At 36.1% G+C, this 27327-nt stretch overlaps 2 protein-coding genes across 13 annotated transcripts in view; one reads left to right on the top strand and one right to left on the bottom strand.

The window, feature by feature from the left end:
* The window catches only part of LOC115448506 (ceramide transfer protein), a 44480-nt gene extending 34575 nt beyond the window's left edge, over window positions 1-9905 (top strand). Inside the window, exons 7-13 of one of the 3 annotated variants that reach the window (XM_037439137.1) lie at window positions 5363-5548; window positions 6222-6328; window positions 6421-6504; window positions 6596-6717; window positions 7104-7285; window positions 7553-7676; window positions 8012-9905. In XM_037439137.1, the coding sequence (XP_037295034.1) occupies window positions 5363-5548; window positions 6222-6328; window positions 6421-6504; window positions 6596-6717; window positions 7104-7285; window positions 7553-7676; window positions 8012-8139 (933 nt within the window). In that variant the 3' untranslated portion in view covers window positions 8140-9905. Of the gene's footprint in view, window positions 1-5359; window positions 5549-6221; window positions 6329-6420; window positions 6505-6595; window positions 6718-7103; window positions 7286-7552; window positions 7677-8011 lie in introns of all 3 variants that reach the window. The other 2 variants (XM_030175933.2, XM_030175935.2) reach the window with 2 other exon arrangements.
* Window positions 9906-10236: 331 nt separating this feature from the next.
* Window positions 10237-27327, bottom strand: part of LOC115448505 (high affinity cAMP-specific and IBMX-insensitive 3',5'-cyclic phosphodiesterase 8) — a 226816-nt gene continuing 209725 nt past the window's right edge. For 7 of the 10 annotated variants that reach the window (XM_037439130.1, XM_037439135.1, XM_037439134.1 and 4 more), the window contains 11 exons: window positions 26458-26660; window positions 24388-24571; window positions 20428-20604; window positions 19257-19289; window positions 18294-18386; window positions 15606-15857; window positions 15000-15216; window positions 14364-14545; window positions 13730-13863; window positions 13060-13214; window positions 10237-12766 (listed from right to left, as the gene is read on the bottom strand). In XM_037439130.1, coding sequence (XP_037295027.1) covers window positions 12600-12766; window positions 13060-13214; window positions 13730-13863; window positions 14364-14545; window positions 15000-15216; window positions 15606-15857; window positions 18294-18386; window positions 19257-19289; window positions 20428-20604; window positions 24388-24571; window positions 26458-26660 — 1797 coding nt within the window. In that variant the 3' untranslated portion in view covers window positions 10237-12599. The remainder of the gene's footprint in view (window positions 12767-13059; window positions 13215-13729; window positions 13864-14363; window positions 14546-14999; window positions 15217-15605; window positions 15858-18293; window positions 18387-19256; window positions 19290-20427; window positions 20605-24387; window positions 24572-26457; window positions 26661-27327) is intronic. The other 3 variants (XM_037439126.1, XM_037439127.1, XM_037439129.1) reach the window with 3 other exon arrangements.

Below are 27327 nucleotides of genomic sequence, written 5' to 3'. Positions count from 1 at the left end.
TATGCACGTGGAACTAGCTTGTAAGAAATTGTTACACTTGTAATTTATATTTATTGTTTTCGTTTTTGTGTTGGTGTAACAATTGTTGGCTAGTCAAATTAATAAACAAATCTAAATTGCCCTCTGTTGACGATGAGCCAGTACCTAACCAGTTAAAATCAAAATAGTCGTTATAAGAAAAATATGTATACTTATACATTCGTATGTCGTCGTCGACAAACTCTCAAGTGACAAGTAAGATATTTGAAAAACAACGTTTGATCGATGGATCGGAATTTAAATAATGAAAAAGCGAAACAAAAATTTACTACAAAGTATTTACAGCGCCAACACCCTCCTTAGGAATCGAATCCACGAATCACTATCCTACAGTCTACAGTCAGTCGTCTACACACGTATGCACTACACCGAAACTAATTTATCCCCAAAACAATTACGTTTCAAAACAAACATTTCTGTCCGCATCCATTTACTGTTTTGCGTAATGTACGCATGGAATCCGAAAATATCCAATGACGTTGTTAGGGAGCTATATCGCTTCGTTCCCGTTGCTAAGGGGAGTGGCGATGACTTCATCAAATACGGGGAGTGCTAGCCCACCCTTTGTTGGACGTCAATAGATCTATGTTGTGTAAGATGTGTAGGGCTATGGTGTGGCAAAGAAAAGTTTATCAGACATGGGATACATAGAATCTATTAGGTTACTTCGTAGACAATTAAACGGCGATTTCGATGATCCTAATATTGTTTTCGATTCATCAGAATGCACTAATTAGAAAAGAGATTTTTTACATAATGATTTCTTATGTGTACGCGAATGTTAGAAATTGTAATAAAAGTATTTTGGAGATTTTATTGCGGTTTTTCATATTCTAATTTTCGTGGTCACGGGGTGGACAAAGTCAACGTTTCGTACGCTGCAAAGTCATTGCGAGAAAATGAAATTCATTAAAAACTGCCGTCAGGCGCAGATTGCATTTTGCTGTACTCGTATAAAAGAAGACAAATTTCTTATAAGTGTGTTAAGAAAATTCGCCTATATAGATCAAGTTAACTTTCGCGAACACATCGATGCTTAGAAGTAGTCGGGGAATGTTTGCGCGTCGTACCTACTTTTACTTACCGGGCAGCTATTGATAGTTACAATGCGTTTTTTACTATTTCGAAAGAATAGCAAGAGTTCAGTGACAAAAAGTATCGGTTCAGGTCTTCGTTATGGTTATCGCTATTTTTTATACACAAGAGGTAAGGAAAGGTCAATTTGTGTCGTTTATTTGTGGTTTGTGAGATTAAAATTAATAAAACAGAATGATTTCTTATGTTTACGCGAATGTTAGACATTGAAATTAAACTAATTTTCGGATTCTATCGCGGTTAGTATTTTATTTTTCAGACTTGATTGATTACTTTTGGCTTTGCAGCCTTCATGGTCACGGGCCAATAAATAAAACAACGGAACTCAGTTAAAACTATACAATGGACGTACCTAAGTTAAATTTCAAAATTGGTAAGAACATGGTGTGTCATTTAGTTCATTTGATCGCGATTTCCATCGCTCATAAACCCCACAGTGATAGGATATTAGTGATGGCGATTTTTTGGGTATAAACAGGCATTTGTGTTTTACAGGATTCTCAATAACTGTATAAAACGGGGATAAAGTAGCCTATATGTCAATCCAGGCTATGGTCTATACGCCAAAATACAACCAAATCCATTGAGTTAGTTCACAAAGACCTATCTAATAAAGCAGTCAAATTTTACATTTCTTAGACTTCCTAACCCCTTAATCCTTAGTTTTAATAACAGTAAGACTAAGGACTATGTGTCATTTTGTAAAGTGTATTTATGTATGATCAATCCGCACTAAGCCAGCGTGGTGGACTAACGCCTAATCCCTCTCAGTAAGAGCGGTCCGTGCCCAGTAGTGGGGTAGACAGACAGGGCTGATATTATTTATATACACTGATAAGCTTTGTTCTCGTTGACAGTCGACACTAGCAATGTATGTTTGTTTTACGCGTGATATTAATTTTCCAAGCCTTGTAATGTGCTTGTAACATACTCTGAGTACACTGACTTTGTTGACGCATGACGAAAGTAAATATTAATTTATGTCAATGCACCGCGTTTGTTTATCTTTAGTAATATGCAGTTTATGAATTTGTTTGGTTGTGTTTGTATGAAACTATCTCGCTCATATTATTTACAGGTGGTAAGCTCATGTTATGTGAGAGTTCATCGTAGTCAGTGTAACTACTGGACATAAAGAGACCTAAAATCCCATAATACCAAACAATACTTTGTAATTGAAAGTGTTGGATGGTGTTTCTACTGTTTCAGTGCGGTCGTATCGCTTATCATCAGGCGAACGGCAAGCTCGTCCCGTCATATAAAGCAATAGAAAAAAATTACGTTGCTCGCGGCGTTGCCTACTTGGAAAGTTTCTCCAATTACCTGAATTGCCAGCTACTAATTTATTTTGGGGCTGAAATAGAATCGATAATATTGACATTAATACAAAACTGATAGATCTATTTGGTTCTGTTCTTTGTAGTTATTAATTGTTTCGTCAAAAAAATTAAGTACAAATAGGAACCAGTTATTTTGTAATACAAATTCTGTGACATCCGAGATAATTTTATTGAAAATCGATTTGATTAACATTTTTAAATCGATTTCGAATGACATCTCCTTGCGAAGGTCCGTCGAGCCACGAGTGAGTATCGAATGCGGCCAAAAACAAAGGCACGGCCGTATCGGGGTCGGTAAAGGTAAACTATACCTATTGTGTGTCGGATATAGGTCGCCGGAGTGCAATCTCACAGTAACCTACATGAGCAAAGGACATTTATACAATGTATGTTTACTTTAGCCCTTTGTTAGAACTTAGTCTAAGTAAAAACATCTTTGTTTTTATAAGAAGTAATGGAATGAAAACAAAGAATGTATTGATAAAAATCTTTTAGTGAATACAATAATTGAAAGGGTTGTCACGTGGCTAGATATTTGTTTGAATTTTAATTTGCTTCCGTATCTAATAATTTAATAATATTCGCCCTGTATTATACTGTTCCACTGCTGGGCACGGGGATCCTATACTACTGAGAGGGATTGGAAGTATTCACATGCTCTCAAAATTCTCAGAAAGAACTTCTCAGATATGCAGATTTTCTAATAATGTTTTTCTCCGTCAAAGTATGCAATAATTCACAAGGAATACACACATAACTTTAGAAAAGGTGCGTGCATTTGAGTTCTGAAGCTACGGTTCCCGTAGTTAAAGATAGATGAGTCAATATTCGACTTTTATCTACAGTTCGTTATCATTGATAGTCACAATACATACAAATAGATAATCACCAATATGGTATTTAGGGTAGGCAGTGTCTCAACCACTATTTACCGTATCGACGGTTTTATGCATTCAATATTTTGCAGCACAAATACAGCCCAATTATATCTTATTGGCTTTAATAAGGACATCATACTGTTTTTAATTAATGTTTCTTAAAAATAAGAAGAAATATTTCACAACACGAGCGTTATGATGGAAACAAGATAAAAGGATTTAGAGAAATACGTGGAAAAGATTGTTGTTGGTGTTTATATCTGTTTATCTTGGAATTTACTCAGAACGAACGATGCTTGGAATTTGGCATTTTTATAGATTACAGCTAAGCGAAATGGAAGATTAGGTGTTAAACTGTACTGTTCATTCATATATACATCTGAACCACACAAAAAAGTAACACAGTACAGCGAAATATAAGAGTAGATGGGTGTAGTACGCATGTCCATTTTAATAGGAAAAATTGATTTAGAGCAAAGTTCGACTCGACTTCCGATTAGATTATTTTAGCTTTGTTCGAGTTCTGCGCAAAAAACGTACAGTCAGTCACAATAGTAGCTAAACAAATTCAGTACTTCATATCGCCATACACTTTTGTGTTCTTAAGATTTTTCTTTACAAAAGTAAAATTGATTCGGAATTTTTGAATATGTTTAGCTAGTTATGTGGTTAACTGCACATAACAATTTTCCTCAGTATATTACGCATTTTCGCTTCATTTTACCATAGGAGTTTATACTGAATTACTACTATTTATTTTTATAGTGAGTTTAGCTGGTGGTAGGATATATTTTATAATCGCCCGGATAGTGAACATTATACACAAGGTATTAAAACTCGCCACTGTGGTTTACGGGATCAGTCAGTATATCCGGTTCCTACAGGCCGGCATAATTGTGTCGACTGCCGAGGGGTAATCATCTCTCGTCTGTCGATATTCTATTGTACCCCACTCCATTGACCATCAATTTGCCGTGCTCGTATTTATAAAAAAATTAACACGTTACTTAAGAACGTAACAAACTTTGTAAGCAAACAAACAAAAAATCACACAACACATGAATAATTCCGTCTGCATCCGACCTAAATACATTTAAGGTCAAGTTGTGAGGTAATTTTTAGACCGCGAAGTTTTCCTTTTCGTCACCAAGTACGCGCTGCATATTTATTAGTTTCACTGATAATGCTTATTCCTTCTGACTTGTCCTGTATTGATTATAAATAATGAGTTATTCTACTGCCTTGAATATGCCCTGGATTGATTATGAATGATGTTTACTGTGTTAACAATTTATGAACTCAATAAAAACTGGATCAATTTTGTATGTCAAGCGGTGATTGTCAGGTTTATTTGTTCATATTCGAAACATGTTACCGCGCATGTCAATATGGCAAATACATTCATCAAAATCTAACGGAAAAAATATTTCAAAAACCGCGCATTAAAAATTAAAAGCTTTGTAATTTGGTGGAAGGATAGCTATTGATTAAAAGTAGTTACAAACTGTGACGTCACCGAGTGTCACAGGCAATGATGCTGCGTGCATAAGAAAGAGATAGCGAGATAACCCGACCACGCGCCCATTTTTGCTCACTACAATATGTCAAATATGAATAGTTGCTTTTTTCTTCAACCAATTTAGATGCAGATTTCACAAACCTTCTTGTCCGTATTATTCTCTGTTCACTATAAAGTAATGCAAACAATTAAACATATCAACTCCTTATTCAGGTTAAATTGATACGGTAAACATAGTTTTAAAAAAACACAAAATTTCGGACTTAAATTTGTAATAAATTATATTTAAATATATGGCATATAAATTATTTGGCTTTTTGTCTTTTGATCTTTGAACTAGATAATTACAATCGTTTATGTATAGGTATATTGTACATAATGTTTTTTTTCTGTTTACGCGAATGTTAGACGTCGAACTTATTTCAATATAAAGTATATGTTTAATTTGAAACCAGTTTATAAGAGAGGTAAATGTGCCTTGCCGCCAGGAGGGCCCGCACTCGACCCTGCCGGACGACGAGTTCCACGATGCGATCGAGACGGGCTTCGACAAGATGGAAGAAGAGACGCGGTGCGCACGCGCAGCCGCCGCCCCCGCCGTGCACACGCGCGACCAGGTCGAGTTGCCGCCGCCCACTATTGATAACCGCCTCACCGTGCACCCGCTTTGGACAGAGGTTAGTGGACATTATAGTTTTTCACCGTCGATATTAGTCTCCGGAGATTTTTAAGCTGTTTTCAATAATCTGCGGAGATTATCTGGAGAATTTCTGGCAAAGTAGCAAAATCTACGTTAATATAACGTAAAGAGACTCGTCTCATTTTACATTATAGAACGCAATAAAAAGAAGGTGTACTTCTGCGTGCGTGTACTACTAGTTGCGCTTTTGCCTACCCTCTTTGGAATAAGAGGCGTGAGTGTCTATAAAGGTCGCTAAAAATTGACGTCAAAGAGTCTCTAAGGGTCCGGTCACGGTTATCTGCAAAATTCATGGTCTCCGGCTTTTTGCCTTCTGAACAAAAAAACCCTAATGGACAGAGATGCGTAATACAGTCTATAGTAAGCCAATAGGCAGCTGTGTCAAGGGTAATTAAGGCAGCAAATGATGGGTTATCTAACAATTGAAGCGGCTTGGTATCCCTTTGGTATAAAGAAACGGGTAATTAGAGTTCCTGAATCCATGATATCTTAATAAGCTCCTATTGATTGGACATCGGAGCTTACTTAGTTTACCTTACCAATTCCCAAAAGGATTAGAAGACCGTAGAGACTAGAAACGTCCTACGATAGTAGGCATCGTATTTGGAATGTTAAGGAATTTCATCTTATTTCCTGTAATATTTTTCTAGATCGATAGGATATCAACAGAACAAATGCAAGCTGCATTTGAAGGTGTCGGCGGCGAGATAGGCTGGCAGTTGTTCGCCGAGGAGGGCGACATGAGGATGTATAGAAGGTATGTTTATGATCTTATCCCCTATTGCGGGGTAACCTCCCCTTTTGAAGTTGGCACTTTCCTTCATAGTAAGGGACTCTTTTCCTTTGAAGGAAGGCGTACGGAGCAATTGGAGTGCAGGATTCCTATAGCTTAGATAATATTTCGCCGGGATATGCCAAAAATCTTAAAAGCCAGTACGTATAAGCAGTCTATAACAGATCTACAATAAAGGATGTAAGAGGATGTTGTTTAGTATTTGTTGCCTAAATAGAATTATAATTTCAGGGAGATGGAAGTGGACGGCATGGTGATGGACCCTTTGAAGGCCATGCACAAGGTGCGCGGCGTGTCGGCGCGAGAGATGTGCCATTACTTCTTCAACCCCAGATACAGATACGAGTGGGAGAGTGAGTATACTCTTAATACAATTTGTGGAAACTCTTGTCGGAACCTGTTTTTCTCTAGCGTACCTTTTTTTTAGCTCCTAAGCGTATGTCCATGGCGCCGTCCTAGAGGCTTTGGCGTCCTTTCTGGGACGTGACGCACCTTCGCATCCCTCTAGTGCCATAAACCGTCCAAAAGTTAATATTTAATTTCACGCATTTTGCCGCTATTTTTTCCCTTTTCCATAACTTTATTATTTTTCTTCTTATGCATAAATGAAAGACGAACTCAGGATGAGTGAAATAAAAAAAGAGCAATGTCCCCCCTTTATTAGATCAAAGCTCGCCGATTTCGATAACCGAAGCCGTACTCTCACTGCCGTACTGACGTTTATAATTTCTGTTTACAGCGACGCTCGAGACGATGACGATAGTGGAGGAGGTGTCGTCGGACGCGATGGTGTTCCACCAGACGTTCAAGCGCATCTGGCCGGCGTCGCAGCGGGACGCGCTGTTCTGGTCGCACGTCCGCGCCGCGCCGGGGAACACCTACGCCGTCATCAACCACTCCACCACCAACCAGGAATATCCGGTGAGAATCGTGTTCTTTGTTACCTCAGTGCTGGCTTAAAATATCGATATTCGATAATTAATAATTAATAATTATAACGGATTCTCAACACGTGTGCATAAGACAAATATTATGTAAGGAAATGGATCGATATAACATCGATGATCGAAAAATAAAATTTGCCGTTGCTGGTTAATTATTGATTATGTAGTAGTGTATTATTGATACAAAAATATCGATAAAAGCAGGACGTTGTAAAGATTTTAATTGTGTTTTTATTTGTTGCAGCCAAACAGTGGGGCGTGCATTCGTTTGTTCGTGACGGTATGCCTCGCGTGTCGCAGCTCGTACCCGGCGGGAGAGGAGCCCACGCGAGAGAACATCACCACTAGCATCGCTTACTGCAGTACAGGTGAGCAATCATACTATTCGCGATTGTTAAAATGTCAATTTATATTTACGGCAATAACTTTCTCCAAAATTTTGGAGACTCCCTTTAAATTTGGACAAATTAAAGAATTTTGTACTCTCAATTTATCAGCTTGATGGTAAGGTAACGACGGGGATTGGAAACCAGGGCATGCTAATGTCAACTCTGGGTATTCCATAAGTATCCCCAATGCTTATGACCCAGTTTCTGTACCAATATGGCAACACTAAATTCGTGGACCGAGTTAAGTCCACTGTCGAATGGTGAGTTTGAATGACTGTGGTGCGTTTGTTGATGGTGTGCCATGTGTGTCGCAGTGAACCCTGGCGGCTGGGCGCCGGCGGGCGTGCTGCGCGCCGTGTACAAGCGCGAGTACCCGAAGTTCCTCAAGCGCTTCACGGGCTACGTGGCCGAGCAGTGCCGCGACAAGCCGCTCGCCATCTAGCGCACGCGCCCGCGGCGGGGACACTGCGCGAGCGCACCGCGGACGCACTCTTGATGTATTTTAATGTTAAAACATATAGGAATTACAAATGTTGTCGGTTTTGTTGACGGTGGGTTTTAAGTGTTTTTCGAACGGTGTATACTTTCCTGGTGGGTGATGCTGGACATTTGTGGTGAATCGAGTTTTGGTGTGTGACGTCACGTCACGATATGTAAACACGCATGTGCATTATGTATAGCTGTCTGTTATAAATTTGATGTAAATGTATAGTATTCCCAATGGGGGTCCCGCACTGATATCTTTGGCACTTATTCGTAGTGTCTGTGATCTCAAAGACACTTAGGGTAAGACTTCACTCGGTTATGTCGACAAGATATATTGTTATAAAAATGAACAAATTCAATAAATCTACGTAGTGTCGAGTGTTTGTATTGTCGATAAAATTAAGTAGAAATTTCATCGATAACATAATTCAATAAAAATCTTGCCGTCTTACATCATTGTTTTGAACTGAATTTAAATTCGGTAGGAATGGTACAAAGAGTACATATTTTAACTTCATGAGATATCATAATTGTTAAATAATCGTTTCAAAGCTTTAGTCGGGAGTTTTTTAAGCAAATACCGTAACTAAGGCAATTTATTATTAGTTAGGGAATGTCGACATTGAATTTTTCAATTTGTTACCGATTTTAGTAACTGGAATTTAATGATTTAAAATATACATTCAGATGGTCAGAAAAAAATTGTGCTCTATGTGGCAAAAGGCGTGCAGGTATCACTTTACATTGGATGTATGTATAAGCTCTTCGAAATGTCGATAGTCCCGTCTCTGTTTAACGTAGGGTTATCACTAACGGCCGATTTTTATAAACGATCTCAGAACTTCGCATCAATAGCAAAAAAAAAAACAAATTAAGTATGCATCTCTCTCTCTTCAATGGTCTCATTATTGAGGATCGTGACTCAATTATCTGCATAGTAGTATTTCCATCGGCTGCGGTCTCCTGCTTGATGAAGTGCTGCTTATATAATTTTTGTTCTAATCGTTTAGTTTTTGCTATTGATGTTATAGAATTTTTTATTAGGTTCCGGCAAAGGCAAGAATATAACAAATTGTCTTAGTTACGGCAGTAATAAATGATTGGCAAGGGTAATGGAAGGTGAGAGAACGTGTTCAGTAGGAATAGTGGGGAATATAATATGTACCTTATATAGCAACGTGTATATGTACAGGGTGAGTGCTATCGGACCGCTTCGATAGTCTCTGGACTGATTCATCCGCGATTCTCGACTCTATCTCCATGGATATTTCATTGTGTACATGTTGCTGGAACGCATGTTTTATGTTTGTTTTGTGTTTGTGTTTTTAATGTCTTGTTCATATAACGCAGTGACCTAATTTAGTTGTATCTGTGGTTACAATATACATGCGTTGTTATACGATATATGAAAACAATATTAAAAGCATAACCACTATTATATAATGACCTGATAAATTCGGTCCTTTAAGACGATTGCAGGACGCACTCTAGGGTTATACAAACGAATTAAGAAGGCATTCGGTAATGTTAGTGTACCGACATAAGATAATGTTATATTTATTTTGTTATGTTACTATTTAATTTTGATGCACACATCCATTCCATCATAAGCAATGACAATGTAAAATATTTTGTAAAAAAAATATAAAAATCTTTGTGTCCAATAGAAATATCTATAAATCTTTGATCATAAGATAATTAAGCCTTAACTTTGATGTGAAATTAATATTTGTACAGAAGGAATTTATTCTTCAGTTGTTTGAAATAGGGTCCTTTAATATTATATTCTGAAAATGTAACAAAATGTTTGAAATATAATTGTTTGTAAAATTAAATATGCGTATATAAAATGCATTTATAATATTGCAATGTTGGAATTGTAAGTTATATTGTAAAATAATGTGTTTTTATTTGTAATAATTATTGTTTATATTAAAGTATTTTATGATGGATAACTAGTTTTTTTACTCTTTTCAATGACAAAATTGCATATATTTATTTCCTTGTGTAAATATGTGGGTATATAAATAGGGATAATTATTGAAATAAATTATCAAGCTGTTCCATCACCCCTTTCGGAAGTGTTTGAAATCTTTATTTTTCATTACATTAACATTAATTAATTGGTACTTATACAGGTAATGCAACGCACACATGTTTTGCATTATAAAATTCACAACAACTTTCTAACTGCACATTTAATATATGGGGACCAGCCCCCTTATCTTATGTTATCATTTCAACCATAAACGTATACAGTAACACAATATATAAATAAACATGTTGGGTTATGGATAGGTTATAGGTTTTAGGTAAAAACAATTCTCAATCACACGGAAATCTACACAGAAGCACGATGCGCGTTCCAGACATTAAATTTTAATATTTTTAGCATAAACTTAATTGAGCTAACTATAATAACATTTAATTTGATCATTAAGTTGTTAGGCGTAAAGTACATTTGGTGGTTTCCATGATTATACAAATAAATATGAGATTGAACACCGTGATCTAAAAACTTTATGAATTGGCAATTTTTACTACATACAGTTACAAGTAAAAAGTTTATATGAAGATATAACATTTAACTTTAGACCGCTACGTAACCACATTGAGCACAAAGAAGCGTATTTTATGAATTCATTCATATTTACTACACATTTCACTTAAATACCAGCGTCATAAAGACGAATGTTCAATAAACACTATTACAAATATATTAGACCTTATTCGAATATAATAAAATTATGAAATTTTTAAGTTTTTTTTTATAATTAATATATCTAATAGTCGAAACCACGTGTGCAACATACATTATAAGATACGAATCTTGCAGAGCCTCATACATTATCATGATACTTGGTTGAGTTGAAAAAAAAAACATGTCGCAACATAAGTTGGACTGGATATAAAACTGATATCTTGACTTGATCAAGATATGAAATATACTAAAATGATTGTTTACCTCACGATTCTGGTTAATTTATCATTCTCCTCCGCGATGGGAAACGAATGATGTCACTAGTTCAATACAAAAACAAATAAATTGATACCCACATTGCAAGCTTTTTTAATACTTATGTCAAAGTTTTTCATAATATAAACTTTACTTACTAAATCATAGGGTAGACAATCAATTTTCATTACGAAATATTTTTGCCATTAAAAGCAAAACCAAGCAGTAAGCACGTGGCATCGACAGTCAATAAATAACATTAACATTTACCTAAATATAAAATGTTTATAAAATATTCACCAGGAATGAAATCAAACATTTCCAGTACATTGAACGGTAAAATTATATCGAAAAATTTGGAATTTTGATATGACATAGAAGCCGTAACATTCTGTATGGACTACCTAAAAGTTATTATAAAAATAGGAATTCTTCGAAAGCTCAAGTATATAATGGACCAATTTTATACCAAATTGTATAATATAAGACGAGAAATACGTTTTTGATAGTTAACACTGTAGTGCCTGGTAAACGTTTGAATCGAAAAGAACAGATAAGTTCGCAGCTCGCAGTGAAGTGTCATGGGACGCAGTGAGAAATATTCCTCGTTTATTCCCTTTAGGTCGTTTACAAAATGAACAACGCTGGCCAATCATTCAGTATGGCACTTATATCACGGATTTCATTGTAAACATTGTAAATGTAACGCACTATACATACATATATAATTTTATCTACCCGTGTAAATGGTAACCATTATAGTTACAGTAAATCACATAGTAATGCCGATCGTTATAAGATACCGATGAAAATTCCAAGATACATCCATATAAGTAAATATATTGAATATTATCTAATAAATACGGCTACTTATAAAAGTAGATAAACACTTATATTTTCAGTGATATCCACTCTAACACGGATATAATAAGTATAAAATAAGCGTATTATCGGACACATCCGTCAGGCATCCGTGCCCGTGATCCGTATCAGACTTTTTACGTTGACCTTCAAACGCAACTCCCGCCCGTCTCCACTCACCATCCGCCATATCACTTTAGAAACTTATCAAATTGGATACTAAATTTAAAATAATTAGTAGCCTCTTTACTTTACCGGTCTTTGAAGCATGCAAACTCTCATCTACTGAAATCAAATTATTGGAATTAAAAACATTTTTAATTGATTGTACAGAGTGTAACAGTTTTCGGGCCTGAAGTGTAATACCGATCTGTTAAAAGAAGGCCTTTAAAGAGTACTTTATATGCTGAATGAGAGCTATTTTCAACTATACTTTTCAAAAGTGTTCCACTCGTATGATTTTTAAATATGGCTGATGGTTTAGTGTCACGATATCTTCTATTCTCAATCCAGGTGCATTCGCTGCCGGCGTGCGGCGTGATGCCAATCCGAGTTGCTAGTTCCTCCGCCATGGTGGCAGTCTGCGGTGTACCACCAGCTCACTCCTCGGCGGTGGGCTGTGATGTGGTGGGTGGGGATTGGATGGTGTTCTGTCTCTGAGCTCGCTTCACGTCGGCGATGGTGGTGACTCCAGCGTCGTCCAAGTCTTTCCAGCGCTGATGGTTGTTATTGGCGTGGGTCACCAGTTCTTGCATGTCGATGAAACCTGGAAAAATAATAATATTTTTATAGCGGTTCTTTGTTTCCTATCTATAAAATTTATGACGATACCTGTCATATCACCTTCCTAATGTGGAAAATTAATATGGGCATTGGTTTTAATACTATCCAGTTAATACCTTGGAAATTACAGAGAGATCCGACGTATTTTTTATCAACATTATATTTGGACTAGATTACCAATTTAGAAATTGCAATAAACACTACCGACCAACTCTCGAGGCGAGGCGACTAGGGTCTAGACTTATGCACTCTAGAAATAGAAATGAAGATAGTTACCAGCCCAGGCTTCCATCATGTCCTTGATGATGTACTCGATGAAGCCGATCTGCGAGCGCGGGATGGAGCAGGTGGCGCGGTCGAACATCGGCATCACCACCGGCAGGTCGTTCGCCTTCTCCTTGTCCGTCTGCAGGAAGTACTCCTCGGCGATCCTGGGGAACACAATAATTATATCAACCCTGTACATACTGTACATACATACTGTCCCACTGTTGGGCACGGGCCTCCTCTGCTAGTGGGAGGGGGGAACAGAATAGATAGTAGTAAAAGGAAATATAAAGGTAATTCTAGTAATATAATGAACATCCACGGTGATACAGAATTACCAATGCGGTGTCCAGTGTTGAGATGACGGAAGTACTTTATTAAATGAAATGTGATTGAAGGATTTGAAGAAGATATTTACTTGAAATGTTTTAAATGCTTTGACCTACCAAATTTCATAAAACCTACACCCATAAAATATATTATCTTTACAATTACAATGACCTAATTACCGCAAGTCGATGTTGCATTCGATATTTTATCACTTTTTATATATTGATTACTTTTGAATGAAACGGTTATTTGCACTTGCCCCATGGTAATTCTAAAGTTGCGATATTCATGTTAATCATCAAAGTAATGAATTTTTATATGAAGAGAAATTGGATTAGTTGACAGTTACCTTCTCGCCCATTCAAACGCGAACTTTTGAGGTCTGGAAGCATTCGACACGTCGGCGCACTTGATCATCATCCGCTTTATTAAGATCACGTTCTCCGGCTGCGACAGCGCTGTCGTATCCAGCGACATAGGCTCCTGAAATATTAGCTTTGTTATAAAGATATTCTCGACTTATAAAATCTAAAGCTGAAGAGTTTGTTCCAAAATTAAACAGTTTTTTTAGTAATTTCATTCATTTTTTTCAGTAATTGGAAGATACAATGCTTGTGAGTGGTGTAGGCTACTTTTTATCCCGAAAAACTTTTTATGCGAGCGAAGCCGCGGGGAAAAGGCAGTTTAATTATAAAGATAAGAGAAGCATCAGATGAATCTGAAAGAAGTTTATTCTGATTGGTGTTACTTGGAAAGATTCAAGACCTTTTAGAATCAAGTAATATTGTCCAGATCCATAGATCTAGAATGTCTTTTGAAACTTTTGAGCTATGGCATTGTAGAAAAGTATTCCTTTACGTTGATTACAGCCTTACTTGAAAACTAAGACCTTAGGTCTAGATTATCTTTTGAGAGAATTCTAGAAAAGAGAAAAAAGAAGAAAGATGAACCCCACATCTCACACTTTAAATTCAGACACTTACATCGGTATGCATGCCATCCTCCTTACTGCCGCTGCCCTTGGCGTAGAACACGTTGACGAACTTGGCGAGATGTTCGAAGTGCTTCGTCATCTCCGTGGCTAGGATCATGTCGATCACGTTGTGCCGCACCGACTTGAACGTGTCGCGGTCGAGATTCTTGAATATGTTTACGCGGTCGTCACCTGCGGTTATTATTCACTGTTATTATTGGTATTAAAAGTGTTTACTTATTACTGTAAAAAAGACTGAAGTGTACTTAAACTTGTGACCTTGAAGTTATGATTAATTGAACATTGTTTTTTACAGGTAAAATAAACAATGAGTATAGTAGGCATTTTAAATTCTGTTTTGTGCTGTTTCTTTTTATCAGTAACCTGCACGATAAATTGCCTGATAAACTGATGAAGAAGAGAATAATATTTCAATTCATCACATCAGTATGCTGCTGAAATCGACCTAAATTTAATAATTATTTTTATATTTTTTTATCACATTAAAACTAAAATCTTCTCTACTCAAGACAATCGATGTGATGATGATGATGACGTTGATTAATATATTTTTTTTAACCACATCAACAAAATTTATTTTACTCATGGCAATCAATGGAATGATGTTGCTGAGGAAGTTACTCACTGAGTGTAAGTTTGAAGGTGAGCGCGGCGTGGTGCGACTCGAGCACGCTGACGTCGTTGTAGAGCACGGCGAGCGGGTGGCGCGAGTTGCACAGGAAGGCGGACGACGTGCCGGGGTGGTCCACGTCGTGCGCCGCCGCCGCCACCAGCGCCGCCGCCGCCTCCAGCGGCTCCAGCACCGACTTCAGCCGGTCCTTCTCCAGGAAGTACGCCACCGCCTGGAATAATACATGTATCTTCACAACTGAACGATGAGCATGCTGTTTATTTGATATATTACTATTGGTGATAAACAGTAGCAACGCAACAGCACCCCTTTGAATTGTTTTTATATCAATTATAATTTCATTGGCTTTAAATTGGAATACAAAATAAACGTGTCGTCGCAATGACAGACTGCCTAACCCCGGCAAATGTACCATACAAAATATAGGTATTTTAATACTTATTCAATAGATTCCATATCATTTTCCTCTTGACAATAGAATTAGGTATTATTTATGCGATTATAAACGATATTGTAATTTTAAACTATGATTTTCAATTGATATGATGATTGAAATTAACGACCTGGAGCTCTACATAACAAATAAAGGTAACTCATTACCTGAAGCACATCAGCAGCGTGCGTGGAGTTGTGGTAAGTGTTGGTGGAGTGGTAGTTGGTCTCGATGACGGTGAGCCAGTGCAGGAGGGTCCTCTCATCGCACTCGAGAGCGGCGCACACGTCGAACCGGCCGGCCATCAGCGCGAGTCCGAGGTGGGCGAGCGGCCTGTCGCGTGTCAACTCTTCCAAACGGAAGATCTCGAAGTCCCAGCTCAGAGCCGTGTCTAGGAGCTCGCGGAGTTGGCCTGATGTCTGCAAATTTGTGTTTGGTTTAATTTTCTAAAGAAGACTAATCAATGGAGAAGTAGGTTATCTGATTGTAGGATCACTTATGTGCATGTCCTTAATGCTGATATATGACCATGATATTGGATTTTAAAGAAATAATGAGATTTAAGGGTATGTAGTTTTTTTGGGCGTTGTAAACGTTTTTGTAAGAAATGTGACAGAAAAAAATTGCACGTTTAACTTGGAGCTTATGAGAAAGTAGTATATTATTTTAATAAATTTTATGAAAGTTGATAAAAATATTTATATCACAAATTATTTGCTACACATATTTTAAATTTATGAACTGAACTGAATAAAAGTGATGAACTTGAACACAAGACTTTAACACACTGTAAATCTGGACTCTTCTGTTAACATCAGGGGGCCCTATTCCGTCGACGGGGACCTATCCGTCTTTTTGCAATTACGGGCGTCCTAATCGAAGGACAGCTTTGATAGCCATATAGGTAAATAAGTTATTTTTTGACTCTCTAACCTGTTCGGCTATCGAAGGTGTCCTTCGAATAGAACTCTTCGACATAGTATGACTTAACATCTCACGTCTCAGGATAGCGAGTGTAGTGGAATACCTAACAATATTTTGTAATTCAAGGTGTTGGATGGTGCTTCTACTGTTTATGGGCGGTCGTATCGTTTACTATCAGGCGAACGGTGGGCTCGTCTCGCCATTCAAAGCAATAAAAAAAGAGGGATTTGCTGTTATAAACGGAATAGGACTCCCTGACCTTACATTATTATTTTAACGCCGAATACAGCATTGAAATAATAACTACCCGAATATTCTCTACATTTTGTGTTATTGTTAAAAATCCCAAATCATTGTTATTTTGATAGCATTCAATTCAATGTCCTTGCTTCCACTGGTTTTATGTTTGCATTATTAATTAAACATGCCGAGTGAGTGCGTGAATGGTTTTCCATTTTCCGGGATAAATTTCTTTCGTTTGTATTTCCCCGTCTTGGAAGATACCTATATGTTTCTACGTGTTGAATGACATATTAGTATTTGCATGATCCAAGCATTGGGCAAGTACAATTGGATATTGTTGATAAAGAGCCGTATGTCAAAGAAAGTTCTTATTATAATCTGCATATTAGAAATTTATAACTTCAAATATCGATCAAGGAAAATGTTGCATTAACAACTTTTAACTGCTACAAATGGTCTAAGGCTACAAAATATAACGTAGAATTTTAATAATGCTGTGGCAAGCAAATTATTTAGTGTTTTATGTCAACACTCCATTGTTCCATATTTGATAGATAATAAGCCGGTAAATATTTTTATAAACTTTAACCTTCCTGTAAATACATTGTTAAAATAGCGTTGACAACAAAATAATGATTTTATTAGAACAATGGTAACTCTATAACTGCGTATGAAGTACCTACACGATTAAATAATGTGGTTGGTTTTAATGAAGTGACCGCAAACCCGGATAATATATAATGAGAATAAATGAGTGGTATAAGGTCTAGTAAGTAGTATTAGTTAGATGTTTAGTTTATTCAGATTCAGATTTTTTTAATTTGGGAATTAACTACGAAAATCACACAGCACCCTGCCTTTTGACAGTTTTCAAAATCACTCCATCTTTGAATTAAACTAACAGACGTTTTCAATAAACGGTTCCAATCTCAATCTTCAATCCGATTTCGAGAATGAATCAATCCAAATAATTCATATTTAAGCATGCAAACTTTGTTCTGATTGGTTAATTTCTGAGGTAGATCGAAAAATGCAATTGAGAACGTTTGTTAAAAATGGCGGTAAATTGATATTATGGGGAATATCCGACTGTTGTTTATAAGCAAAATTAGCCAAGAGCAGATATTGGTTCTAAATTTAAATGCGATTTTGTTTATAAGCAAGATTAGTCAACAACAAATATTGCTTCTAAATTTAAATGCAAACAGCCAATATTTTTTATACGTTCCATATAGTCCATTGAAATGTTACATTTTTTAGGCCTTACCTTGCGTTTTTTAGAGGACGCAATTTTATTTTTTAGAAGTGTAGGGGGTATAACTTTTTTATTTATAGTTCTACGACAAAAAGTTACTGGACCAAAGTTGTAGAGAATTTAATTTGCAACAAAAAATGTTTATAATTTTTTTTTTGTCAGATAAATAGTTTAAGAGATACATCGTAAAAACCATTTCAACCCAAGATGGCGGCCGTGGGACAAGGGTGGCGACCCCACAAACTTGGTTTTAGCTTTACACTGACCCCCCCTACACTTCTAAAAAATAAAATTGCGTCCTCTAAAAAACGCAACCCCAAATGTAACTTTTCAATGGACTAATAGGGATTTGACTAAAGTAAAAGAACATGCTGCCAAGTGATAACAGTCTCGTTTATTGATGATGTGATTAGAAGCTTATTATTATATTTACCTTGTGTTTGATGTTAGTTCTGTTGGTTTGAGACCTGACGACCGTGGAGTCGTTGCTGCTTCTACGAGACGAGAGAACATTGGTGTTCCCCTGCTGAAACGAATATTTATTTTATTAACATCTTATAACATGTTAGGTCTATAAATTGTGTTTTTGATATTTTAAAGGATTTTAGCATATAATTTTGAATTACGAAATTCAATAGATATAGGAAAATGGATATAAATATTAGATTTTTCTTTATTTTATTGTTCACAAGTAGGACGTCCAAAATGTTTACTTTTTATAACATTAATATTAGATCTTTTTTTCATTAAATATTCAAACAAAAATGTCTTTAATTCATTTCTCGAACAACGTAGTCGGGTAAAGAAGTTAGTGTTAGTGAATTCAAACATTAGTTCCAAACGAATCAAATGCAGGTTAGTACTAGTGGATTAGCTATTGTCGAAAGTTTCTAGTGAATTAAGTATATTGAAGTAAGCATACATATATAGATCAGAGTCCCAATAGTACAGAGAGGGAAATCCGAAAATAAAGTTGTCTTGCGTCGAACTAAAACGAATAGTAAAAATAACTTTAGTTTACATTTTCTGATAACTCGAGGCCGCACTATTATTATATTTTTCTATATAATAGTTTATCTATTTTAAAAACGTACTGCATTATCGACGTCTTGATAAAATAAAAAAGCATAATTCACATTAGACAAATAAACGCAGACTAATGTTGATCAAACTAACAAGCAAGATTTTACATATCTATAAATTTTACAATCCAATCATACAGATCCATGTACATGGGCTGAAAATTATGATAACAATAAGACAAACCACTACCAAACAGTCGATATATGTGGAGAAGAAGCTTAGGGTTTAAATATGCGAAGATCTAAGGCATCTAGGCTAGCGCGGTGAAACTTCAGAGACAAACAGAGTGATGTGGTAATTTCAAACCTCCTACCATATAAAAAAGGTTCGCATTCGCTTGCTCCCGCTGTCCCAGGTCCCACAGGATCACAAACAGATAAAATTATGTTAGTACATATATATTTGCACGTATACTTATAATACGTATACATAGCATTATATCGCATGCTGCATAAGTGATATTGCTAGATAAGGCATTAATATCATATTCTATTTTGTGTTGTATTTCAAATGCGTGGAAAATCCCTTTCTGCAAAGGAAACATTATAATGTACGCGTCTACATTTTTTCCTTGTTATATAGAGGAAAATTCCACAAAAATGATTCCAAGAGGAATATTGTAATTATATAATTTTTTTTATAACTAAATTCCTAAACATTTTATAAATCAAACCATAGAGAATCAGTTTGGTGAACAAAGGTTTTATGCTTTTGTTTGTGAGAAGAATACTCTGTGCTCTGTTGTATACTGATATATAATTTAATGGAGATAGCTATTGTTACAACTGCAGTCCAGCTGGCATTGTTATAAACGTGAAAATGTTTGTAATAAATACATAGATGAGGCTTTTATTTTATTTTACATGTTATTATTTCGAGATAAATCCTTCGTACCTACAGTAATCTAATTAGCGGACGCAGACGGGAAAAATTTAATATAATATTGTAGTGAACAAGGTTATACATGGAATTTAACAAATATATTAAAATTCCAGTATGTAATATTGCTAATTATAAGTAATGGCGTATAGTATTTACACAAATATATACGTAGGAATATAAATAATATATTTTTAAAGGCATGTGTGAAAATTTTCATATCACAAATATGAAATTTGTCCAAAAATAACCATAAACCTCAAATTTGTTAATAGAAAACAAATATGGATGACATCAAATGTAACATAATTTAATAAATAAAACCCGTTTTCAGAGAATTGAGATGAATACTCTGTTATGTCAACTTCTTAATAATTATGGACATATTCCTGTACATTGGGATATATATTTGATAGTTGAGATAGACAGTATTTGATATTTATGCGTGTTATTCCATCTATTAATTAGTCATACCTAACATATAAATACGTAGCAGTGCGATATGTACTTATAGTTATCTCTATAAAACCACAATAATAATCATCCATATTTATTTTCCAAACAAAGCATAAATAAAGCAAAGATTCAACATTTATATAACTTACCGACAGCAGAGCTCCAATGAGCTCGGTGGTGATGGGATCCTCGACCCTCAGTTTGGTGTCATCTCTCATCTGCGGCGAGTAGAGCTCGGAAGTCCGGAGCATATCCACGGCTCTTTCAATGCATGCCACCGTCGAAGGTGGCGCGCCGTCAGTCGCCGCCGAGAGAAGAGATATCACCTGGAGAAAGATATGCTATTGATTTACAACTCATTTAGAGGAAACAACACGAACTGATGTTGTTGTTGAAGATGGGTCGGTTGGTGGGTACCCTGGACATTCTCGATCTAATGTGTGTTTATAAGGTGCTGTTGAAGCTAAGAAGGATACCGGAAACATATTTCCAGTTGGGGTGCGAAAGAATCCTGGGGAGCCACGAAAGCTAAGGCTTGTCCATGAAGAACAGTCCTAATTTAGAGGAAACAGCACGAGGGAGAGGTATGTTGTAGTTGTCGAGAAGATGGATCGGTGGGTACCCTAGAGTCTATCTCTATCTAATGTTTATAAGGTACTGTTGAAGCTAAAAAGGATGCCGGTACTGGAAGCAGCCAGTCGGGGTGCGAAAAAATCCTGGGGAGCGACGAAAGTTAAGGCTTGTCCAGGACAAGGAGAACAGTGTGTTTCAAATATAATGTCGACAAACGAGAAATATAGCAACCTACTTCACTGAGTATTCACAATCTGTTCTAGGAATGTAAAATGTTGGAACGTGTTAGGGCAGGAATTTTCCACGTGTGCGCTAGTCGCTATCAATTTATAGGAAATATGTAAAAGATCAGTTTTGATAGAAACACTGGAAAATATATATTTGTATTTTATTGCCTTGTAATAAATTTTAAATGTATCTATTTAAGGTTTGAATACGATTTAATTTGTGTGAGAATTAATTTGTCGTGCTATCAGAATGGATACCTGATATTTATATTTTCATCGGATAAGACTGAATACCGTAGCTAAAATTTTCGACACAACTTCATTAGAACTTTCTTAGCTCTGTCTTTTTCATTCGCATACGTTTAAGGAAGAAAAAATTTACATAGTTACTAATAAGTATTTCAAGAATCAAAATTAATAACATTAAATTATTTACTTCGATAATAAATTACCAATTACATTAAGATTTATTTCAGAATTAATAAAGTTTAGCCTATAATAGTGATAAGTATAAAATGTAACGTCTCAAACTAATTAAAAAATATTTATAAGTTTGTACGCGTTAATATTTGAATACCATATTCCATGAAAACAAAAAACCACACACAGAAATAAAAATAAGCTATTTATATGCGTGTTTGTTATTAAAGAATATATATGTAAAAATGCAAAAATAAAACTTTAAAATAAAGAGAAAAAAATAAGTTAAAAAGATACCTTTTTAACATTTATCTTGACCCGTATCTCCTCCAAGAGAGTTACTTTAAACTTCTTTTTATGCTTAGATATCCCTTTCTTAGTGATGCCGATGGTCTTGATGTAAATTTTCAAAAATTTCGTCATGTTGGATACACAAACACTAGCACAATATAATAAGGATAATTAAACAGTTATTAGTTTCGAGCACTGAACGTTTGTCCGCCTTTGCCGGTTGCGTACTTGTTTATGACTTATTTATTGCGTGTTATATAGCTTTATAGTACCGCGGGATGCTTGTCCTGTCAAGTGCGAAACTTTTTGCAACTAGATAAGAGTTTCATAATTGACCAATCACTGATAAGTGGTGATTGAACTTAGGCTTAAATCGATTTTTGCGTGGTTTCGCTTGCCTAAAAGTCGTTAGAATATTGTTTACTTAGAATATTTTATAATATGCCAATCGGCTAATTAAAGTTTCATAAAAATTGCTTCAGAAGTGTACGAAATACGCCCAAAAATAAATAAATAAACGCGCTTAAATGAAGTTTTACGAAAACGCTAGTAAAATTATAAGTTTGAGATAATTTTGGCATTTACTTGGTAGACTTCACACGTCCCCAACATTCGCATAGAAAACTTTTCAGGTATGCGGGTTTCTTCACGATGTTTTCCTTTATCATCAAAACAAGCGATAATTCACAAAGAATACACACATAATTTTATAAAAGTCAGAGGTGTGTGGTGCCCTTGGGTTTAGAACCTGCGGACATTCGTCTCGGCAATCCGTTCGCACTAGGCCTGCGGACTAAGGCCTAATACCTCTCGATAGTAGAGGAGGCCAGTGCCAAGCAGTGGGACAGTATGTAATGCAGGGCTAATATTATTATTATATGCATTTACTTTGAAATCAGGCATAAGTTGTGATTTATTTATAAATTCTTGGCAATGATTGCGTAACATGTTGGCATTACGTTATTCCGTTCAATACCCTGTCCGTCCATTGGAGCATCCATAAGTATGTCGAAAGGCTTATTAAGTTTATATTATAATATCTTGTTATGGGTTATTAACTTTTATATGTATATTTAGTTTAGTACGTAAACTATTAATTAATTTTTTATGTTTTTATCATTAGCTGATTAACTTAAGGTTTTGTTTTACGTAACATACATTCATATTTAGTCCAGGGAAGGTGGGGTTGGCTGATAACACAAACTGTAACTGAATTAATTATAGCAAATGGACAGGAAATGTTAGAAATATCTCATAATTAATTAAATTATTGTACTGTGGAAACTCAAACATGCATGCAACCTGCAAATGAATTGTAGATAGTTTCGAACTTACACGCAAGTGTGACGTCATTTGTACAACAGAATGTATGCCTTTTGGAAAATGTTTCCACATAATCCGACGTCGTTTGTAAATAGTCAATTAATAGTAATTACGGTGGTAGTTAAAATTGCGATTGTACTGGTAGTAAGTCTCTCATATGTGAGAGTTCCCCTGGGTAGATACTGTCGCAATGTCTATTCCTGCCGCCAAGCAGCAGTGTGTAGTCGCTGTTGTGTTCCGGTTTGAAGAAAATTGTAGCCAGTGTAACTACTGGATATAATGAGACATAACATCTCATGTCTTAGGATGGCGCGCACAGTGGAATACCAAACAATACTTTACAATTCAAGGTATTGGATGGTGTTTTTACTGTTTATGGGCGGTCGTATCTCTTACCATCAGGGGAACGGCAAGCTCGTCTCGTCATTTATAGCATTAAAAAAGCCAACCATTTTGTATTTATTCTCAGTTTTTCTACCCGGAGTTTAATAATATTGAATAAGTTACATATATGATTGTAACGTTTTTCTGTAATCGCAGCTATTGAGTTTCCTTTACACATTGCCTGGATAGCTGATAATTTATTTTTAAATGTAAACCAACAATGCTGTGATGTTACTATGGAACTGTATTGCTTGTTCACTGTATCGCGAATTATTGTAAGTACTCCATGATTATCATTTTCAATATCAAGGACGTGTGATTCGGCTATTTATGTCCATGTATTTTATTTCATCGACTCCAATTTTATTTATTGCGCATTACTTAAATAGGAAGATGGCAGATATTATAGTTCAAGAAGAATGTGAGATCCTTAAGTTCTTTTGATTGCCGTTAATTTTCAAAAAGATTGCTGGTGGAAGGATATTCAAATCCATCCGAATAGTGACTACTATACTTCTTCTATGTCGTTTTCTTCATAACTGAAGGTCGTGCCCGCTTTGGCAAACCTAGATGGTGGGCGCTGATGAGCTGCTTTCACTCCACTCTGTGTTGTGCATGACGTAGAGCATCCGTGGTTGGGATTCCCACGACCTCTCTGATGGTGTCAGACCATCGGATAGGTTCGGCTTCTAGGTCTTTTGCCAGGTTGTCTGGCTGCTTTCTTTCCACTACTGTACACATGGTGCAAAAACTACAGAAGTGATACATAATGTAGTGATCCAAACAGACATATACATATCGATTGGAATAGTATAATTTTCCTCAATCAACACTATTTAGAGGCTACTGTCGACGAATTGCAGTGGAGTCACTGCATAAAAAAATACCTACTTTAGTAATGGGAGCCTCCAGCGGTAGTCCTTGCAGCTTGGCTAGGGATGTGCGCCGCAGCCCGTCGGACGCCACGGAGCGCACGTCGAGCGAGCCGCGCCTAATGGAGTGCAGAGAGCCGCGCCCGCGCTCGCTCTCTGTCGCGGCCGTCGGCTCGCACACAAACACCACGTGCGATGTCGCCCTGGAAAAACAATAACAATTTATTGGTCAATTGATGATTTGACTGCTTTGGTGGCGTAGTATTGCATGTGCGGTACGAGAGTTCTTTGAGGTTGCGCGTTCAAATCCCGAGTCGGGTAAAGTGATATTGGGTTTTTCTTCTGTGTCAACCAATAGTCTGGAATTGTGTCCGATAAAGGGCAATAGATAGATATAACTGAGACATTTGGTGTAACAACACCCCTGCCTACGCCTAAATAGGTAACATGTTGTATGTGTATAACCACAACTTCACTCAACAGTCATACGAGTACATTTCCACACCATTTTCATGGAAGGGAAAAATCTAAATGTAAACAAAGAATAAATTTGAACTTATTAGGCCTTTGAACAAATAGTTTGTACTTTATAAACAGAACTACTACTAAAGTATTTCAATTAATAATTAAGTATTAATTAATTTAATTATTAATGTTATCGCTGTTCTCCGTATTGATCGTATACGGGGATCAGGAAATATGCCAATATATCTCGAGTAATGAACGATGGATTGTAACCGCGAAATAAATCATCATCCGCATCCCCTATTCCATTTCAAATTATAATCGATGTAACATAACCTTGTTTTACGTGTGTAAGCGTTAACATGAAAATAAAAAGACATCGCCATGTTGTGTTAAAAATAAAAAAATCATTCACGACGTATTGATAACCTCCTCCTTTTTTTTTAGTCGGTTAATGAAACTAATTTTTTTGTAAATATGGCAACGAAAAAGAAAACATGGCTCCGAAGCAGATTTTTTATATTCCTGGTCCGTCCCACATGATTCGGCTTTGTTTTAATTACGGTCTGACTTACTTTGGTCATTCACAGACGTCAAATTAATGCGCTAGACCATTTGTCATAGTTCACGTAATGGTTGGTAAACTGCCGAAGTCCTAGTTCAATGAGTGGTTAGGATTGTGGACGGAACAAAGTTGTACTCATTAGGAACCACAAAAGCAACGTCACTTTGATTATGACGTATATCGAGTCACGGTATAACTGGAATTATACGCGTTTTCCATTTAATACGTTTTCAAGTACGTAAAATACAAAATGAAAAAAAATATGTTTGTTGATATCTCAAATAAGTTGCTGAAACTTGTTTAAGTAAACATAATGTATTTTTTCTATTTTTTTTAAATGTTTTGTAAATATTTTAGTACACAGTGTTTGAGATAGCAAGAGACGTAACCTAGCAAACTTATAATTACTTACAAATTCTTCAGAACAACAATGCCTTTTTATTACTGTAAACTTCTTTGTTTTAGAAAGAAAAGGAAACATCCACAGATAGCTCCTCGAGGAAATGCCCTATAATAAACTATTGGCAAATTATGACAAAGACACCAGGGAAATTCTAGCATTATTTTATTAGACCGCATGTTAGTGACCTATATTTTAAATTGTCTTAGTTCATTGTAAAGTGTCTGATACGCCAGAAGTTTGGCGTCAGCCTGTCTGCATTTAGAAAGTAGTTATGTTACTAATACTAATATATAGTATCATATTTATATACATCTATGGAAAATATTTAGACTAATCTTTAATTATATTATATTTCTTATATATTAGCTCGTTGTTGCGCATATACTGTTCCTAGAATAATATGGTCTTCAACTCCTACTAAGATGGATCAGACCTTTGTCGGCCACGCTGGCCTGATGCGATTTGGCAGACTTTACATACTTTAGAATTATTATGGGAAATTCTTTGGTATGCAGTTTTTCTTACGATATTCAAGCCATAAAGCGAGCGATAACAAAGTATAAAAATTAGAATTAAGTCAGAGGTTTGGGGTTTGCATTTAAATATCAAACTCGCGAGTTTCCCTTATTTGGTTGGGTTGATGAAATAAAAAGTACCTGGTCAATCCTATAGTAGCGCCTCTGCACGGCAGTAACATCGGATCAGGGGCGGCCCTGCGTCGCAGCGTGACCGGCGCCTCCCAGTCCCTGGCTCCAGTGGTGGCCAGTCGCAGCGCTTCCCCACCGGCCGCTTCCGTCAGAGGCCGCGGCCCCTCGTCCACGCGCCAGCCCAGCACGCGGCACCAAGACTTATTCGTCAACTATAAAAAAATATACTTTATGAAGTGTTAAGTTTAAGTGAATGTTGAACATTGTAGCTTATCAGCCTTCATTGTCTCGGAGCGGACCTACGTGGTCTGAAGATATTTGAAATGGAAAGAAACAGTTTAACAAAAATGCGATGTTTGTAAACTCTCTTTATTTCAAAGTAAAATATTTATTATCTTATTAATAAAAGTCATTAATCTGTCAACTAAACGCTGTTTTATAATCATCTTCTCGTCAAATAAATGCATAAATTATTCGTTATTCGCAATTTATTATAGTTTAATGATTTCAGTTTATTCGTCACTATTAATACATTAGCTCTATTGGAGTCATTGTTTATGTTAGGTATATAATATTTATCATTAATTTGATAAAAGTAAAACGTGATAATTGTTTTATTTATTTTTGACCGCAGAATAATAGTTTTCCATAATTGGTTCTTTAGTTTTGTTAAATTATTTTTGAATCTAACGTACAATAAAGTTTTATAAAACTGATTTTAAATACGCCGGTATTTTATTGCATATTCACCCACTGCCCCGGAGCGCTACCCACTATACCGAAGAGAGTCACTTAGGCGGGTTTTATAGCACAAACGATGATCCAATCAGGTACATTGCGGTATCGACTTACGTATTACAATTTACGTCCAGATTTTAT

This window comes from Manduca sexta, chromosome 16 (genome assembly GCF_014839805.1).
Source record: "Manduca sexta isolate Smith_Timp_Sample1 chromosome 16, JHU_Msex_v1.0, whole genome shotgun sequence".
Taxonomy (NCBI): Eukaryota; Metazoa; Arthropoda; class Insecta; order Lepidoptera; family Sphingidae; genus Manduca; species Manduca sexta.
This window is presented reverse-complemented; position numbering and strand designations above follow the sequence as displayed.